The sequence below is a fragment of the Kwoniella shivajii genome, chromosome 5 (assembly GCF_035658355.1).
Source record: "Kwoniella shivajii chromosome 5, complete sequence".
NCBI lineage: Eukaryota > Fungi > Basidiomycota > Tremellomycetes > Tremellales > Cryptococcaceae > Kwoniella > Kwoniella shivajii.
In genome coordinates, this window is record NC_085912.1 from 1,576,473 (window position 1) to 1,592,551 (window position 16,079).

Here is a 16,079-nt window from a genome sequence, read left to right on the forward strand (position 1 = left end):
CTCGAGAACAACAACGGGATGATAGAATCCACGTTGAATATATAACGATGAAACACATCAAAGCAACATTCCATTCCTCATCAGTCGGTGATCTACTCTACCATCTCGCTATAATCTGACGTCTCTCATACATCTCTTCCTTGTCGCCTATACTTCTGATAGAACATCGACTCACTCGACATGGACAGGTTTACGCAGAATCCAGCCGAGTTATTTAGGTGAGTGATGTTTGTTTCCCATCAACCACCGTCTGACACTCGAAGCGTCATCCGTACAAACCGTTTTAGGCAGTCATTGGTATTGGGCTGACCCATCTGCTGCTCTGTATAGGATTGTAAACATGTGAGCGTCTATGATATTGACGATTGAAATCTGCTCCTTTATGCACAGTCTGCGTGTCTGAAGGTGGACTAACCAATTTCTGACTAATAGGGGTGTAGGAGGATTTGCCATCGCAGGAGGAATTGGCTCGCTCATCAAACATTCATTTTCAAGTATCATTATAGGCATATATGAGGTCATGTAAGTCCTTACTCTTCACCACGCTGATGGCTCTCTGCTGTGCAGTTGAGAGATTACCCGCTGAATCGTTCTCCCAAAGTATCGGTGCCATCATCATTTTTCTGGAGATTCGAACGCCTACAGAAGAACACAAAGCTCTCATTCACGAATATGCGAGCTTCATGCATTCTTTCGTTGGTCGAGGTGTCTGTAAGTAGTCTTTGACAGGATATACACGGTTTCATAGCTGATTACTACAATGGCTCAGTCTACCTCTTACTTGGTGTGCTCATGCTCAAGTGAGTGTTGCTTTGGATTGTGTATTACCTATTGATGGCTGACATTGAATCACAGCTACTATACTATTCTTTACGTTTGCGGTACGGTTGTAGGATTCGTCGGATTGGCGTATATAGCCTTAAATTTCGTTCAAATATTCGAGCCGCCTTCGTGAGTATTTTCTGTATTTTCCCAGACTACACGAGAGCGTTTGCGTCTTGTTCCTCTCTTATGCGTGTTGTGACATGGAAATGGTTTACTTGAGTTTAGGCACATCCGTTAGCTGATCTGACGATATGCCGTTCTCTAGCACAATGCAACCTCCTAATACCGACCCTGAAGCTCAACCTGTTTGGCAAGGACCCACAGAGTAATCTTCAGTTGTTCCTATACAATCTCACCGTTTGGACGGAATCCGCCCATATCGACATCTTCTAGAGCATGTAATTACCTTATGAAAAGACCTTATATAATTGGTACTTCCCCTCACTGAAGAACAATGCAGAAGGGCTCATAGCAGAGATTACAAAAGTAGATTCATACATATCCTTTTCTCTCTCATATACCTCGTATTTATCTTTGAACAAATGAATGCAAATACAGCACTTTATGTTAATCCGGGATTGATAAATCCGTAATTCCTCTTGGATTTTCCCCGTGTTTGTTATCTATAAACGGTGATTGCCGATCAATGTGACTATCGGTCAAATCCGTTGATTTCGTCTTTTTCCCTCACATCTCATTAGGTGAGTATATAGATGTTACATCTTTCTTCGTCACCATTGAGTCATTGTTCTTCGTCAATCAAGTATTGTATATATTACTCATCTTTCATCTCTGTTGTCTGCACCAAAAAGGATTCGAGAGACACATTACAAAATGACAGAGAAAATTCATCCATCATCACTTCCATTACCTGTACCTGCCCAATCGCAATCGACAAGGAAAATATCTAAACAACCTCGTATTTTCCTTGGTATCTTATTCCTCTTGGCTACAATAGTAAATTTTGGACCTACCCTTCGTACTTTCAAATCACCCTTGGAAACAAGTCTCGATTATGATCAATTCGAAAACGATGATTGGCAGGATAAATTCAATCCTGATGATCTGAAGAAATGGTCTCAATGTCCAAAACAACCTAAACCACTTCATCCAAATTCCACTTGGGAATTGACGGATGAAGAGAGGCAGAAAGTGATCGATGTCTATTCACAAGCTGTCGTATGTCGACCTTTTCTTCTTGACCTTTGTCTGCGTCTTCGGATATGGGGATTAGCAAGAGACTTAAATATGTCATCTGGAAGTTTCGCTAACCTCCGGTGTATCGCACAATGCCATACAGCAAATCCCAACTGAGAGTTTCGATGATAATGGTGAACCTAATGAAGACCCCAGATGGGCACCTTTTTTCGATTTCCAAAAATGGTTGAAAGATACTTTCCCTCTTGCGTGAGTTTCAGCCTTTGATATTCTGGAATGTCATACACAGACCATCTTGAACCAAGATGCCCTTCTGGCTGGTCATAAAGGGAGGCAGAGCAGAATCGTCAACTAACATCATGTCAATGTAGTCACGAAAAAGCAAAGATCGAGTATATCAACAGTGAGTTAAGACTTGAGACATCCGACACGACCATTGTAATTCTGACTTTTACTTTGCTGATATTTGACTACTCCTTTAGCTCTTGGTATTATAGCTACTTTTGAGGGAACTGATCCATCTCTCAAACCACTGCTCTTGTGAGTCGCTCACCCATATGTCAACTCCTTTTGATTGGCCAATACAAAGGGGGAACAAGCTAATCTTGCATGTCGACTCTGACTTTATATTGGTAGAATGTCACATTACGATGTCGTCCCTGCGCCATCTGACACTTTCGATCGATGGACCTATCCGCCTTTCTCAGGTCACAACGATGGCAAATACATCTGGGGTAGAGGTGCAAGTGATGACAAACCTTTGCTCGTCGCACAGTGTACGTGTTCTCTCATCTAGTCAACTCCCTACTATCAGACGGGATGACTTACAAGGCTGATTTGTGTGTTTCCACTTCATAGGGGAAGCGATTACCAACTTGTACGAGAATGGATTTGATCCTCGACGAACTATCATCTTCTCTCATGGTAACGACGAAGAAGAAGTTTTCGCTAGACGTGGTCAAGGTCATATTGCACCTTTCCTAGAAGAAAGATACGGTAAAGATGGCTTGTTGATGGTCATTGACGAAGGTAGTGGCACTCTTGACGACGTGAGTTAGGTGTTCCCTTCTATCTAAAATAGACGCATCGATTGAGCAAGATATTGGAAGTGCGGAGGGAGCGAATCTCAATCTTTCAATGGAGGAAACCAGACCATGCTGATCTGCTGGGAACCTTAGTTCTACGGCGCTCCATTCGCCATCCCAGGTATGGGAGAAAAAGGATATATGGACATTGTTGTGAGTATTTACTGACTAACCGTTGCGGATAAGGAAATTCAGCTGATCCATCGTTTTATCAGATTTCCGTTGGTACAGCTGGTGGTGTGAGTGCCTTCTAGGTTCCGTAGATCAGAAAGCATCTAAGATGGACTGACATTTGTGGATTAAACTTGTAGCACTCTTCTGTTCCCCCCGTTCACAGTGGTATTGGAATCATGTCACAGATCTTGACTGCTCTGGAAGATAACCCATTCCCCACCAAGGTTAGTAAACCGCAGCACCTTACAAGGATTGCTTCTGTGAACTGACTCTTCAATTATCGCATAGCTCACCCCAGCATCGCCTTTCTTGACTTCACTTCAATGTGCATTAGCGCATTCGCCTTCATTACCTAAATCATATTCCAAATTATTGAAAACGGAAGGACCTTTATCGTATCCCAAATTAGCTAAAACCCTTTCAGAAGAATCGTTATCGCGAAAAGCTATGGTGGGCACAACGACAGCCGTTGACGTTATAAATGGAGGTGTCAAAGTGAATGCTTTACCTGAATTAGTTATTTCCAAAATCAATTTCAGGATTGATTTTACTGAATCAATCAAATCAACTCAAGATCATGTCAACAAATTAGCTTCTGCCATTGCAGCTAAGAATGATTTACAATTTTATGGATTTAAGAATATGAGCAAAGAAGATCTTGGAGGAAAATACGTTTCAATTGATTTATTGGGTTTACCATTGGAACCTGCACCTAGAACTCCTGCAGAAGGTGGTGTTTGGGATCTGTTCGCTGGAACAATCAAGTGAGTTCCTATCACTGATTTTGTGATTCCTGTAGCGATATCATTCGAAATGGAGTAGATGTTGATATATTATCGTCACCTTCCTTTCCATAGAGCCGTTATCCCTGGTCCTAATGGTGAAGAAAGGATTGTGACCCCTTACCACTCCACGTAAGTCACTATGAATCCAACCCCCAAATAACCAGACTAAAATAATAATATCTCTCACTCTCACAGCGGTAACACAGATTGTAAAATGTATTACAACCTCACCAAGAACGTTTACAGATTCATGGGATCTTCAGCGTCTTCAGGATTCAATGCTGTATGTCACTGTCTTTTCCAGTGTTCCTCTCAAATCGGCAGGAGCAAGTTGTTATAGCTGACGTTTCCACCTCGATGCAGCACACTGTTGATGAGAAATTCGCCATTGAAGGTTACCTCCAAATCATAAAGTGGATTCATGCTATCATCCAAAATTCTGATTCTTACACAGGTGAAGAGTAAGCTGATGCACCAATAGTGTGCGCAGGCGAAGATGAACAGTAGGAATCGGACTAGTCAGTGATTTTTGATATAAAGCGTATGGATCGCGATAGTCATTTTGTCAAGATCTGGGAAAGGGACAATTGGAAGTTCGAAATAGAGTGTTTCTAGCGTCGGTGCACTCAATCAGATAAAGGCTCGGAAACGAGAAAAATTACTATCAGTAAAAGTATATGCATTTGAAGTGTTTTGTCTGCAATAGCAAGGGCAGGGTAATCTATTCTGACTTTGACATCGCCAATGTATGACGTATATGAGGAAATGGCAAATAGTGGCAAGCACATATGGTAATGCAAGTTACCAAAGCTTGCCGTTGTCCTATATTCAGGTATGTTCAGCTGAAATCCGATTTGGAGAGTGATAGTTCAGCTGAAGAGGGAGAGAAAAGGGTCACATACATCTTTGGGATTTTGCTTTTTACCCCCTTGAGGTGCACGAGATGCAGCTCGATCTTCTTCTGTTTCATCTTCGAATCCACCGAATACTATGTGACCAAGAAGGGAAATCAGTCTTTGCCTGACTAGTAGAGTATACAGGTCATGGAGACTTACGAGCTGCACCCATTTGAGAAGTACCGCCTGGGCCTAAGAGTGAGAATGTATGGGTAAGCGATGTTATAAGTCCTGAGTCTCCTCGCTTCGACATCGGACCAGACATTGTTTTCGAGACGTGGACTCTCGAAGGGATATAGGGCTACTCAGAACATAGATGTGAAATCAACTTACCCTCTCTTACTTTTCGTGTAGGTCTAAATCCAGGGGCAGGGTTCGATTTTCTTCCACTCCCACCAGATGAATTGACATCCTCTTCAATATGTGCTCCACCATCTCTGACTGGTTCAGCGTGAACCTTCAATCTTTCTAATCTTTCAATTTCGACATCTACACCATCACCTCCATCTCTTGGTGGAGCGAGTGAGAGGGCATCTTCTTCTTCGTATTCTTCACCGAACAATCGGATGGATTGTTTGCCTCCTGGAGGATCAACCACTTTTCGAGTGGGTCGAGGAACGGTAGTTTGATTAGCAGGGAGTCTATCTTCTGTAGTTGGGTCTCCAATTTCAGCCTAACAATTTTGAGTCGTGAAAGGGGAGTGAAGTGATGACATAATAAAGATAAGATCAGCATTATATATCGTGATACAGCTAGAAAAAGAAGTAACTTTGTGGATTTACTCACCTCAACAAGATCAGCTACTGCAGCATCCGTGGCAGCTTGACTAAATCTACCAAAAGTAGCGTATTCTGTCATGGGTCATCAAATATCAGCTTGTTGTGCTATCTATTCTACAATACAGAGTACAATAAAGCTGAATAGAAACGTACTGGGAAGTTTCTGAATTTCAGAAAAATTCTGATTAACAGTTATATCTGCTGATCTATAGACCTTATCAACCGAGATTCGGAATTCCTGTGTTTGAAAAGAGTTGAACCTGATCGAATAGATGGGATACTCACTTGAGGAATTCAAGCAGTGATCTCTTGGAGAATACGATCTTGTCACTGAAAAAGTAGTCAGCTTGAGATATTTCATACCTTTAAGAATGGTGTGATCAATAAAGCTCACTTATCCCAATGCATCATTCCTTTGTATCATCCAACATGATCAGTCCGACTTCCAACCTTGATGCAAGCAGCCATATGCCAGTCACTTACCGATGGTACCTCCCCTACATATTTGAGAATCACGGGTCAGCTGATGCACACTCAGCGACTGCAATTGAGCTGACTCACCATGTCTTAGGTTGATCCATCTCGAACGGATGGATAGGAGCAAAAGTTGAAGCTTGACTACGAGCTAGTATCAGCTGATCTGTTCTGCCGTGGATCGAAACGGTAGAAATTGAGAGCTGACGATACTCACTCTTTTCTTTCGCCTGACATCTTGAATGTCTAGTATCGGTTGGTATGTACTATTGAGTCAAAGTGATGAAACGATATAAGACTTGGAATAGGTTGATGTTGATTTTACTTTGCTTTTATAGTCGCGTCTCTTGCTTTTGCAACGGGTAAACTGGGGGTGGTGCGTCCGTGCGTCAGTGCGTAAGCCATTGCCGAGTGTGGCACATAAGATTGAGGAATTATTTGCATTCTACTACTATAGTAATCTATCAGTTGTCTGATACACAAGTAGCCTGTACGAGAAACACATCTATACAAAATATGAGGCAATATCATCTCCAAGCACCTTTAGACTTTCTAGCAGCCATTGGACCTATCCCACCCGCTTGATTCAGATCCATCTTTCTCGAAGTCGATCCCATTGTCGTTCCCGAGGTGGAAGTCCTCAATCCTGCGACTCCATTCGATGGTTTCAGTGTCGATGGTAGTCTCGGTGTAGGACCTTTCGATGGGTTCGCTATCGAAGTTGAGGTTGAACTACCCGAGCTTGATCTTGCTTTTGACGACGATGTGGAGCTTTGTCTACCTTGATCAGTGGATTTAGGAAATGACCCTAGACCTATCGATCTTTCTTTGTCTTTTCTAGAAGGTGACATTACTCTTCCAATTGATGACGAAGAGGAGACCAGATTTGTCTTCCTACCTCTATCTGGGCCTAGTACACTCGAATTCAAACTAGCTTTCAATTGTCCCTTTTCGCGTTCACGCTCAGAGATAGTCTCTTTACTTTTTTGTCTCACAGCTTTTTCCAAAACTAATCTGGACAATGGAGTTTTCATCGATTTCCTTCTGTTGGCGGTATGAGTATGACTATGATTTTTCGGTGTTCTAGGTTTAACGTTATGATGTGGCATAGGAGATAGAGGGGATGGAGAATGAGGTAAATGGGGATGCCAAGTTGAGGGTCCAGGTGAAGAAGGTATAAGATCTCGAATGTCCTGGTGAATCTCAACCTGATCCGATTGTGGGTCGTCAAGCGGAGTTGTCGGTAACAAAGCTAAAACGGCATCTAGCTCAGATTGCCTTTTCTCCTCCAAAAAAGTTTGTTTTTCAATCTAATCACATATTAGCGTCAGCTGTTTTCTGTCGGGTATTTGGCATGGTCTGCTGGCTAACTCACCTCCAATTGCCTCCTTTCCTTGTCCAGTCTTTCTCGGTTATCTACCACAGCTTTACGTTCAATCTCCATTATTTCTAATTGTTTGGCAAGAACACCTTCCATGTCCCCTTTGGCCGTGCTAGTAGTGACCAATGTCAGTTCATATTATTATACAGTCACATCGCATCTACCGAACACGAAGCTGAAACATCAAACTTACGCCGCTTCCAATTCCTTTCTAGCCATCTCCTGTAACACTCTACTAGCTTCGTCCTCTTTTTTCCTCAAGCAAATCAGCTCAACTTCTAGATCTTTAACCCTATCTTCCAGATCCCTTTTCATTTTCTCTTGTTCCCTCTCAATCCTTTTGTTATCTTCAATCTCTTCCGGTGTAGGACCGTAAATACCATTCGAGGGCACGGGTGGAGGAGCATTTTCCATTAATTTCTCACGGATTTCAAATATGAGTGATTGCAATCGTGTTTGAGCAATTGAAGGATGTGAGGTTGATGAAGAAGATTGAAATGTATATGTCTGTGATTGATGGGATTGTTTCAATGAATTGTTATTCAAGGTGAAGAATTGAGATTGCATCAATCTTGCAGGTGCCTGTGCAATGAAATATCCAGTAAGATTATATGTCAACGTTTATAAGCATATAGCTACAGGTATGTTTGCTTACATCTTTTCCTTGAGAAGCTGCGATAGCTTCTCTTAAAGCGTTACCAGTAGATACGACTACGTGTCTGAACGCTTCGGTTTCTTCTTGTAGACTCTCTCTCATATCAGTGAGATCACGCAATGTCTGTTCAAGCAAAGGCGATGCGGTCGACTGGAGATCAATTGAACATCGTTAGCTACATTGTTCTCTCAATCTCTAGTAATCACAGTAGCTCACTGCAATGGGTTGGATCCTTCCTGCAGGTATAGGATTGAGTAAAATCAACCCTGACGACGATGAAGATGTTTTTTGATTTTGTGATTCACTTTGTTTCGATAGTTGTAAAAGTGCTTTATCAAGTTTCATTTGTATTTTCTTAGTCTCGTGCTATATGACTCTCATTATCAGTATGATGTCCCTCATATTGACAGACTCGTATCTCTCGAATGCAAGCATGATTTTGATGACGATCAGCTTCCTCCGTGCCCGCCTCCGCACAAAATGGGATATTGTAAATGAGAATGAAAACAACTCACAGTAGCAGCTACTCTAACACTTTCGATCGCTTTCCTTCCTCTTCCAATTTCTTCTCTCAGTTCTTTCGTCTTGATCTCTTCATTGTTTAATCTCTTTTCAATTTCCAAACAACGTACTTTCCACGCGTTTGTCTCTTGTTGTAGTTTGATATTTGTATTCTTGAAACTACTATTTGTTTTCGACAATCTTTCATACTCGTATTGTAACGTTCGGTGTCTAGTCGCCATTGAATCAAGTGTATTTATGTTTGTCTAGCAGTAATCACAAGTCAGCACATATCATCATCTGTCAAAAGAAATGACTTACCACGCTAGAGCCCAATAAATCGTATAAAACAGATACTACCTCATTGTAGTTTTTCTCACTCAATGAGGTGAGATTGAGCGGTTTCTTAGCCCAGCCATGATTCAGTAACTGAGTATTGATCGTTGATAACTCCTCAGATAGAAACGTGCTGGAGGTATCGGGACTGCAAGAGTGGATCATCCCAAGTCAATAATGATCCTCAGTACTTGTCGAGGAATAAGACCATACTCACTTTACTTGAGAGTCGTTCTCGATTACATGCTGGTCATGCCTCATCTCTGACTGTACTTCTACCATGACTGTGATATCGGCTTTAAAATGATGCCAAGATGGGAGGGTATGAAGAATGATGATATGTTTATATGTTGTTCAACGTTGTTTTGCTTTAAAAGTTGTAAATCATTCGCGTTGTTGTTGTTGTTGTTTTTCCACTAGATGTCATCTGCCACGTGATTGAAGAGGTCATACACGTTGCTTGCCTAATTGGGTAATTTGAGGCTGAGACGGGCTAACCTTGATTACATAATCAATATCGCTCCGATGGCGATATCCGAAAGCGTTATTTCAGCTGTTGCTCCATTCCACGTCTGTATTTTGTGCTGAGTCTCTCACTCTTTCTGTTGTTCTATTTCAACTGTCAATCTTCAATCATAGCAAACGCAAGGAACAAAGACTTTTGATTACTCTGGCAGTACTATCATACAGACTGGTTTCAAGTTTAGAAAGAGCTCTTCGGTCTCGCCCATCACAGATCATTTAGCTAATATGCAGACCGACTCTCATTCTCATCATACCAATGGAGAGACATCTCCTTTACCGCCACCTTCACCTACGACCTTGTCATCTACATTCAGACATCATCCACCGCCTCAAGCTACACCTACGGGTGATAATGCGGAATCGTCCATTCGACATCTTACCCCCTATAACCATGCCGACAGTCCTGATAACATGACCAATAACCTTTCTGGCTTAGGCGCCGGGATGGTCAGAATAAGTGTACAGACTCCTTTTGGGGACTTGGGTGGAACTCGATCAAGAAGAAAGGAAGGCTGGCCATTATTACCCACCAAAACTATCTCATCATTGAAAGATGATCTGATCAATGGAAAATTAGAAGGTGCAGGTACCTGGGAAAAAGACGGTATGAGAATAGTTTATCATGGTAGAATAGTAAGAGATCATGAAACTTTATCTGATGTAATTGGGAAGGTAAGTTACCTGTTGCACTGTTACCATGATATATAGTATACTAAAAAAGGTTCATGTTTATTCCTATAGTTCGATCCAGAACATGTCTATGTGTTTCATTTAGTAGCTCGTAGAATACCTGTCACACCTCTGCCTACAGGTGGAATAATGCCTTCTAATTTAACCGAATTCCCATTACCTTCTCAACCTATCCCATCCACCACTTTCCTCCCTTCTCCTACTCCAACTTCCACTGCGACCTTTCCTATTGCTTCCACAGTAAATTCATTGGCTTTGGGGGATACAATCCATTATCTCTTATTCACTTCTCGACATCATTTATTCAGCTTATTAGGCTTGGATACGTTAAAATGGGAAGATATGATTCCTCCACCTATCATCACTCAAGATAAAGCTAGAGAAGGTATAACGTCAGTCGTCAAATCTTTCGCACTTGAAAGAGCAAGTAGAGAAGAAGGGTGGGAAAATTGGCAAGGTGCTTTTGAAGGTGATACAATAGATGATCTGAAAAAAGTTTGGGAGACCGTAAAAAGAGATGGAGTGGAGAAGCAAATCAGAAGTTTTTGGTCGACAGCAACTGGAAAAAACATGATTGAAGGTGAAGAAAAGGTTCAAGTGGAAGTCGAGTGAGTGATCTCTTCTGTGTATGGCCTGTAAGAAAACGTAACTTACATGTACATCAATCTCAGCGGAACCACCCATATATTACAACTTCCTTCCATTTCTCAACTTACAGCGACTCAGCTTACTCATCTATTGATCTATCTACGAATCACGACTCTTTTACCTCTCCTCGAGCCGATCTATCATCAATCGCTCTTACCTACGCCAACGCCTACTTTGGCTCCATCAGCAAATCCAACTCAGACAACTACGACTGGAACTCCTACTCCACCCGGACGAGTGGTTTATCGCGGTACAATTCGACTCAGAATTCCCTTTTTCCCCGTTGCAGTATTACCTCATTTGTTCTGGTCTGCGGTGAAGATTGCCGCGATGATTTGGATGCTTACGCGTGGAATGAAATGGAACGATTCCAGGTTTTGGGTGGTAGTGGGTATGGCAGGAGGATGGTATATGATCGATGCTCTCAATGAAGTCAGAAGAGTCACAGGAGAAGTTAGAGCTAGAACACAGAGAGAGAACATAGATACCGGCGAAGCTCAAGGTCCGAATGAAGGTGGGAATCAAGTTCAACCAGGTCAGAATCAAAATCAAAGACAAGCTCCTCCTGCTGCTGCTCAAGATCAAGGTCAAAGAGCAGTTCAAGGTCAAGCTTTCCCTCATCTCACTCGTCATCAAGCAGCATCATTAATCTCCCAAATACACCTTTCAACAGATTCAGAACAATTACGTTTACCGCCTGCGAACGTAAATGGGAACAGTACTTTACGACCTCCAGCTAGATCAAGACCGTCAAGAATCCAAACTCAACTATTACTACCAGTACTACTATGGTTTATCACTCTAGTCCCCGAATGGGAGAGCCTAAGAGCAAGAGCAATAAGAAGTAGGGAAAGAAATATGAGAGTTATAGTAGGAGAGAATCAACCTCAATCTCAAGTGGAACAACAAGATGTGAATGCACACGATCCAGATCTTCCACAACAGAATGGTGGACCCACTCAAACAGCAGAGAGGCCTTTGGAATTACCCGAAGCCTTGAGTGTCAGTGCTAGGAAATACTATCTAAGAGTCTTAGCAAGAGGTGAAGGGATTGATTGGGAGGAAGAAAGAGAAGCTCAAAGAGCATTAGGTGTAGGTGAAGAAGAAGAAGGTAGGGAAGGTATGAGGCTGAGAATGTTGTAATCATGTGATTCAGTAATATCCGACCTTACTGCGGTCAACTGCAAGATTATTTATAGAGCATCATTGTATATGTTAATAGCTATTCATAGAAATTAAATGTTGTGAATATACTCGTATGTCTGCTCATGTATCAATTTTTGTCATGCTGCCATGTATTGCATATCGACCAGTCGATTCTCCTGGATGTGGGTGGCCTGTGGATGAATGCTCGATTCAACTGATCAGGCCGAGTATGAGACCTACTCAACGAAGATTGTCTGCATCGACCTGCTATCATACCAAACAACGAATCTATGTCTACTGAACATTTCGTTGCGGTCTACAAATTCATATTTCAGTCTTGGTATATATACAATTCAGAGACCGTCACAACTTGAATGAATCATTAATCAATTTTCTTCTTGGTAATTATGTCATCGATATCGTGTTCTTCCCTTTGATCAGTCAGCAATTCCTTTTTGAGTTCCTTTACAATTTCACTTTCATCCTTTGTACCTGTGAGATTGTCACCTTCACCTTGGCCTAAACCTCCTTTAGGCACGATTGAGTTTGTGTCCTCCTTCTGTTGGCCATGTTGAGCTGTACCTCCTCCTGTATCCTCATTCTCTGTGGGGTTTGGGGTTTCTGTTGAACGTTCGTTGTGAAGTTGAACAAAAGAATCTTCTTGTTTGATATTTTCAAGGAACTTATCTTCTCTTTCATCTAATGACAATTCAGATTTCAAATTCTGCAATAAACCTTTATCCGTTTCTTTAACATCAGTAATCCTATTATCATCTTTAGGCATTTGAGATGTTCGATTCTCATCGACTTCGGATTTAGATAACAAACCGATTTTACCAATATTTAGATCTTCTTCAACACCTAATTCACCCATTAATTTATCTAAATCGTCATCTGTCATTTCTCTCATTAATTTCTCTAACTCGACTTCTTGTATTGATTTCTGACTTGGTAAAGAAGAATCTAGATTCTCTCCTTTCTCTCCTGCTTGACCAGCTTGGTTTGTATTGGTGGAACGTGATAGATCGATATCTTGTTTTAAGAATGATTCGAGTGTTTGAGTTTCCACTGCATCTTCAAACTCTTCCATCGTCTATTGCACATCATCTCGTCAGCCTCAAGTGAAACAAGAAAAACGATGATAGGGTGTCCCATGCGAAAAATAGGTATGTGTGAGGTAAGATAGGGTGTGATCACTCACTCCTACCCATTCACCTCCTACCAAATATCCAGGTAAACCAACTACGACTCCTGGAGGTTTTGATCTTTGCCATTTCTTTTTGGCTTCTTCGTCCATTACAAGATCGAATTCCTATTATCAGTGCTCGCTATCAGCTATACAAGTGGCTAACAACAGTTGTTCAGCTGAATCAAGCCTACTTCATAGGGTATCTCGAGACCGTTCAATGATCTGTATATAATCCAATTCAGCATATGTCTGTACAGTTTGGGGATTGCTTCATTACGACGGTAAAAAAGGTTCAGCTCACCTTCGAAGCAGATCAGTATGTTTCCTCACTTTAGGAGCTGAAGTCAGACTCGTCACCTATCACCTTATCAAATAAGCCATGAAATCTGAAGATGAGAAGCGTGATGACTTTCGCTCACATAGATGGTTACTGGTGGAGGCGCCATGATGTTATTACGTTGAGAAAGTTACTCAACCGAGGCTGTTATCTTCCTGTGTCTCTCCGGTCGTTGGGTTGTGCTGTAAAGGTGAATGCAAAGATGTGTTATGCAGTGAATGATAGAATGCGAAACAATAAACCTTCAGTATCAATCAAAATGCAACAGTGACGCGCTACTCGGGTACTCTTGTGGAGTCTCCACAATCCTATTACGTGTTTCCCCCACGTGTCGCACTTTTATCGTCATCCTTTGATTTGTTCTCAGTAAATGTGTGTGTGTATATATAAATGGGTTGAATGTACGATTTGGGACGATACATTCATTGTTCATTCACACCTGACGATTGTATCTTTCGAAGATTGCCAACAGGTAGATGGTTCAAGATGATCACGACATCCACATTTTTGACAATTGCCAAAGTGAGTTATCGTTCATCCATTTCAGCTTTTTACGGCACCCATCTTCCAATAAATCAAGCTGACAAGTAGTACTCTCAGTACATATTCGGTACTTCAGTGGCCGCGACCACACTCGCAGCAGGGGGATTATGGTTCTTTCAAAGACACTTGATCTATCCAGCTTATGTTCCTGAAGGTGCGAGGAAGGGTGTGTATATCTTCTTTGTCTCATTGACTTGATACTCGATTACCCCATTTACGGCAATCACGAGTGGAAAATGATAGTCTGATATCATGTCGTGGCGTAGTCGTACCAAGGCCTATCGAATTAGGAATGCCATACGAAGATATAACCTTATCGACAAGAGATAAAGTGAAGATCAAAGCATATGTGATTCCAGCTAGGAGAAATCCAGTTTTGACTGATCAACTGAGGAATCTGAACCATAAGGAGAGAGAAGAATTGGGTGAAAAAGAAATGGAGAAATGGTTGGATGAATTAGGTGATGAAAAGGCTATTGATGTGAGTGAATTCTACACACGAGAGCAAGTAAAACTGTATAGCATATATTGAGATCAGCTGGGTGACTTTGAAGCTGATCCCAATGAATTAGTACGCTAAAAGTAGACCTACGATAGTGATATTTCATGCCAATGCAGGTAGGTCGTACAGGTTGCTGAACCTCCTTTTGGATGAAATGACGACAACATGTTTGCATATTAACACAAATACTGATCAGTTAAATCATAGGTAATATGGGTCATAGAGTACCGTTGGCGAGGAAGCTGAATGTGGATTTTCGCTGTAACATATTCATGTTATCATATCGAGGGTGAGTGCTTTAGGCGCTTCGTCAGCTCAACGGTCGTCTTGGATAAAGGGAAACACAAGCTGACACGGCGCTCAGGTACGGTTTATCAGAAGGAAGACCTTCAGAGCATGGTGAGTAGCTGGTGTTGTATTCGCGTGTAATCAGCTAACAAGAGAAACAACCAGGTATACGCATAGATATTGAAGTAAGTGCCAGCTTTACGAACACGAACGAGGTCTATCAGCATCATCTACCAACTGACGCTTTATGTTCCTGTAGACGGCTATGGAATTCGTGAAATCGCATCCTATCTTAGGGGAAACGAAGATCGTGGTAAGTCAGCTAAAATTTCGAACGTTTCGTTGTCAAGCCCTAGCTGATCAATAGTCATGGACAGCTATATGGACAATCTCTTGGGGGAGCATCATGTCTTTATGCAGGTAGTAGATACCGTGATTTGGTAAGTGAACTGATTGCGGGGAATCTTCTGCCCCACTTTCAATTCACATTGTGATTACGATCCGAGTTGAATGAAATGGCTCATCTAGGTATCCGGTATAATCCTCGAGAACACTTTCCTCTCCCTGCCATCCCTTATCCCACTAGTCTTGCCTCAATTACCTAAATTCGTTTTGCCGATCTTATTGACCGAGCATTGGGATGCCCATCATACGATGCCATATATACCATCCACTACTCCCGTCTTGATGATAGCGGGAAAGAACGATGAGCTAGTTAAACCAAGTCAAATGATCGCTTTACGTCATTTACGTGGAGGAGGTCTGTTGAAATGGAAAGAATTGGATGGAGGTCATAATGATACTTGTCTACAACCTGGTTATTGGGAGATTATAGGTGACTGGCTGAGAGATCAGATTGATCTTGTACCGTCATATGCAGATTCGAAGAGGATATCCGATCAGGATCGAGAGAGAGAAACTGAAAGAGAGAAAGAGGAAGAAGAGAAAAGTGAAAGTAGTGATGATTTTCAAAGAGTCACGAAAGAAGAAATTTTAGAAGCCAAGAAAGAGTTGTAGATTAGTATTACAGATGCACTGATCATTGTGCACACCATATCAGGTTGATATTGTCTGTTCTGGATCAATAGCCGTTCTTGGTATTCAAGCCAGCATGACTCTTCCGCCAACGAAAGAACGAAAGTCGTAAACAAATCTGACGTCC

At 41.8% G+C, this 16,079-nt stretch overlaps 7 protein-coding genes across 7 annotated transcripts; 4 read left to right on the plus strand and 3 right to left on the minus strand.

The window, feature by feature from the left end:
- Positions 1-180: 180 nt before the first annotated feature.
- On the plus strand, positions 181-1,154 carry IL334_004324 (uncharacterized protein; the record flags this gene model as incomplete). The annotated part of the gene is made up of 6 exons (XM_062936042.1): positions 181-218; positions 433-522; positions 602-711; positions 770-800; positions 856-951; positions 1,091-1,154. 6 exons carry the CDS (start codon positions 181-183, stop codon positions 1,152-1,154), a joined length of 429 nt encoding a protein of 142 aa, XP_062792093.1.
- A 505-nt stretch (positions 1,155-1,659) lies between these two features.
- IL334_004325 (uncharacterized protein) lies at positions 1,660-4,492 on the plus strand (the record flags this gene model as incomplete). The annotated part of the gene is made up of 13 exons (XM_062936043.1): positions 1,660-2,004; positions 2,126-2,232; positions 2,355-2,386; positions 2,466-2,523; positions 2,620-2,759; positions 2,842-3,032; positions 3,162-3,221; positions 3,284-3,307; positions 3,380-3,466; positions 3,531-4,006; positions 4,100-4,156; positions 4,223-4,310; positions 4,391-4,492. 13 exons carry the CDS (start codon positions 1,660-1,662, stop codon positions 4,490-4,492), a joined length of 1,767 nt encoding a protein of 588 aa, XP_062792094.1.
- A 336-nt stretch (positions 4,493-4,828) lies between these two features.
- IL334_004326 (uncharacterized protein) lies at positions 4,829-6,413 on the minus strand (the record flags this gene model as incomplete). The annotated part of the gene is made up of 11 exons (XM_062936044.1): positions 4,829-4,849; positions 4,930-5,015; positions 5,083-5,115; positions 5,257-5,596; positions 5,710-5,774; positions 5,856-5,908; positions 5,988-6,032; positions 6,097-6,115; positions 6,186-6,199; positions 6,264-6,320; positions 6,394-6,413. 11 exons carry the CDS (start codon positions 6,411-6,413, stop codon positions 4,829-4,831), a joined length of 753 nt encoding a protein of 250 aa, XP_062792095.1.
- Positions 6,414-6,703: 290 nt separating this feature from the next.
- Positions 6,704-9,331, minus strand: IL334_004327 (uncharacterized protein; the record flags this gene model as incomplete). Its single annotated transcript, XM_062936045.1, has 8 exons — positions 6,704-7,486; positions 7,552-7,669; positions 7,751-8,139; positions 8,213-8,362; positions 8,429-8,578; positions 8,728-8,979; positions 9,035-9,197; positions 9,267-9,331. The coding sequence occupies 8 exons, from the start codon at positions 9,329-9,331 to the stop codon at positions 6,704-6,706; spliced, it is 2,070 nt and encodes a 689-aa protein (XP_062792096.1).
- A 468-nt stretch (positions 9,332-9,799) lies between these two features.
- IL334_004328 (uncharacterized protein) lies at positions 9,800-12,055 on the plus strand (the record flags this gene model as incomplete). The annotated part of the gene is made up of 3 exons (XM_062936046.1): positions 9,800-10,246; positions 10,316-10,872; positions 10,936-12,055. The coding sequence occupies 3 exons, from the start codon at positions 9,800-9,802 to the stop codon at positions 12,053-12,055; spliced, it is 2,124 nt and encodes a 707-aa protein (XP_062792097.1).
- Positions 12,056-12,440: 385 nt separating this feature from the next.
- On the minus strand, positions 12,441-13,693 carry IL334_004329 (uncharacterized protein; the record flags this gene model as incomplete). Its single annotated transcript, XM_062936047.1, has 5 exons — positions 12,441-13,151; positions 13,260-13,370; positions 13,439-13,469; positions 13,549-13,604; positions 13,667-13,693. The coding sequence occupies 5 exons, from the start codon at positions 13,691-13,693 to the stop codon at positions 12,441-12,443; spliced, it is 936 nt and encodes a 311-aa protein (XP_062792098.1).
- Positions 13,694-14,070: 377 nt separating this feature from the next.
- On the plus strand, positions 14,071-15,934 carry IL334_004330 (uncharacterized protein; the record flags this gene model as incomplete). Its single annotated transcript, XM_062936048.1, has 10 exons — positions 14,071-14,106; positions 14,185-14,293; positions 14,394-14,608; positions 14,700-14,745; positions 14,837-14,918; positions 14,994-15,028; positions 15,083-15,102; positions 15,177-15,230; positions 15,295-15,357; positions 15,446-15,934. 10 exons carry the CDS (start codon positions 14,071-14,073, stop codon positions 15,932-15,934), a joined length of 1,149 nt encoding a protein of 382 aa, XP_062792099.1.
- Between the last annotated feature and the right edge of the window lie 145 nt (positions 15,935-16,079).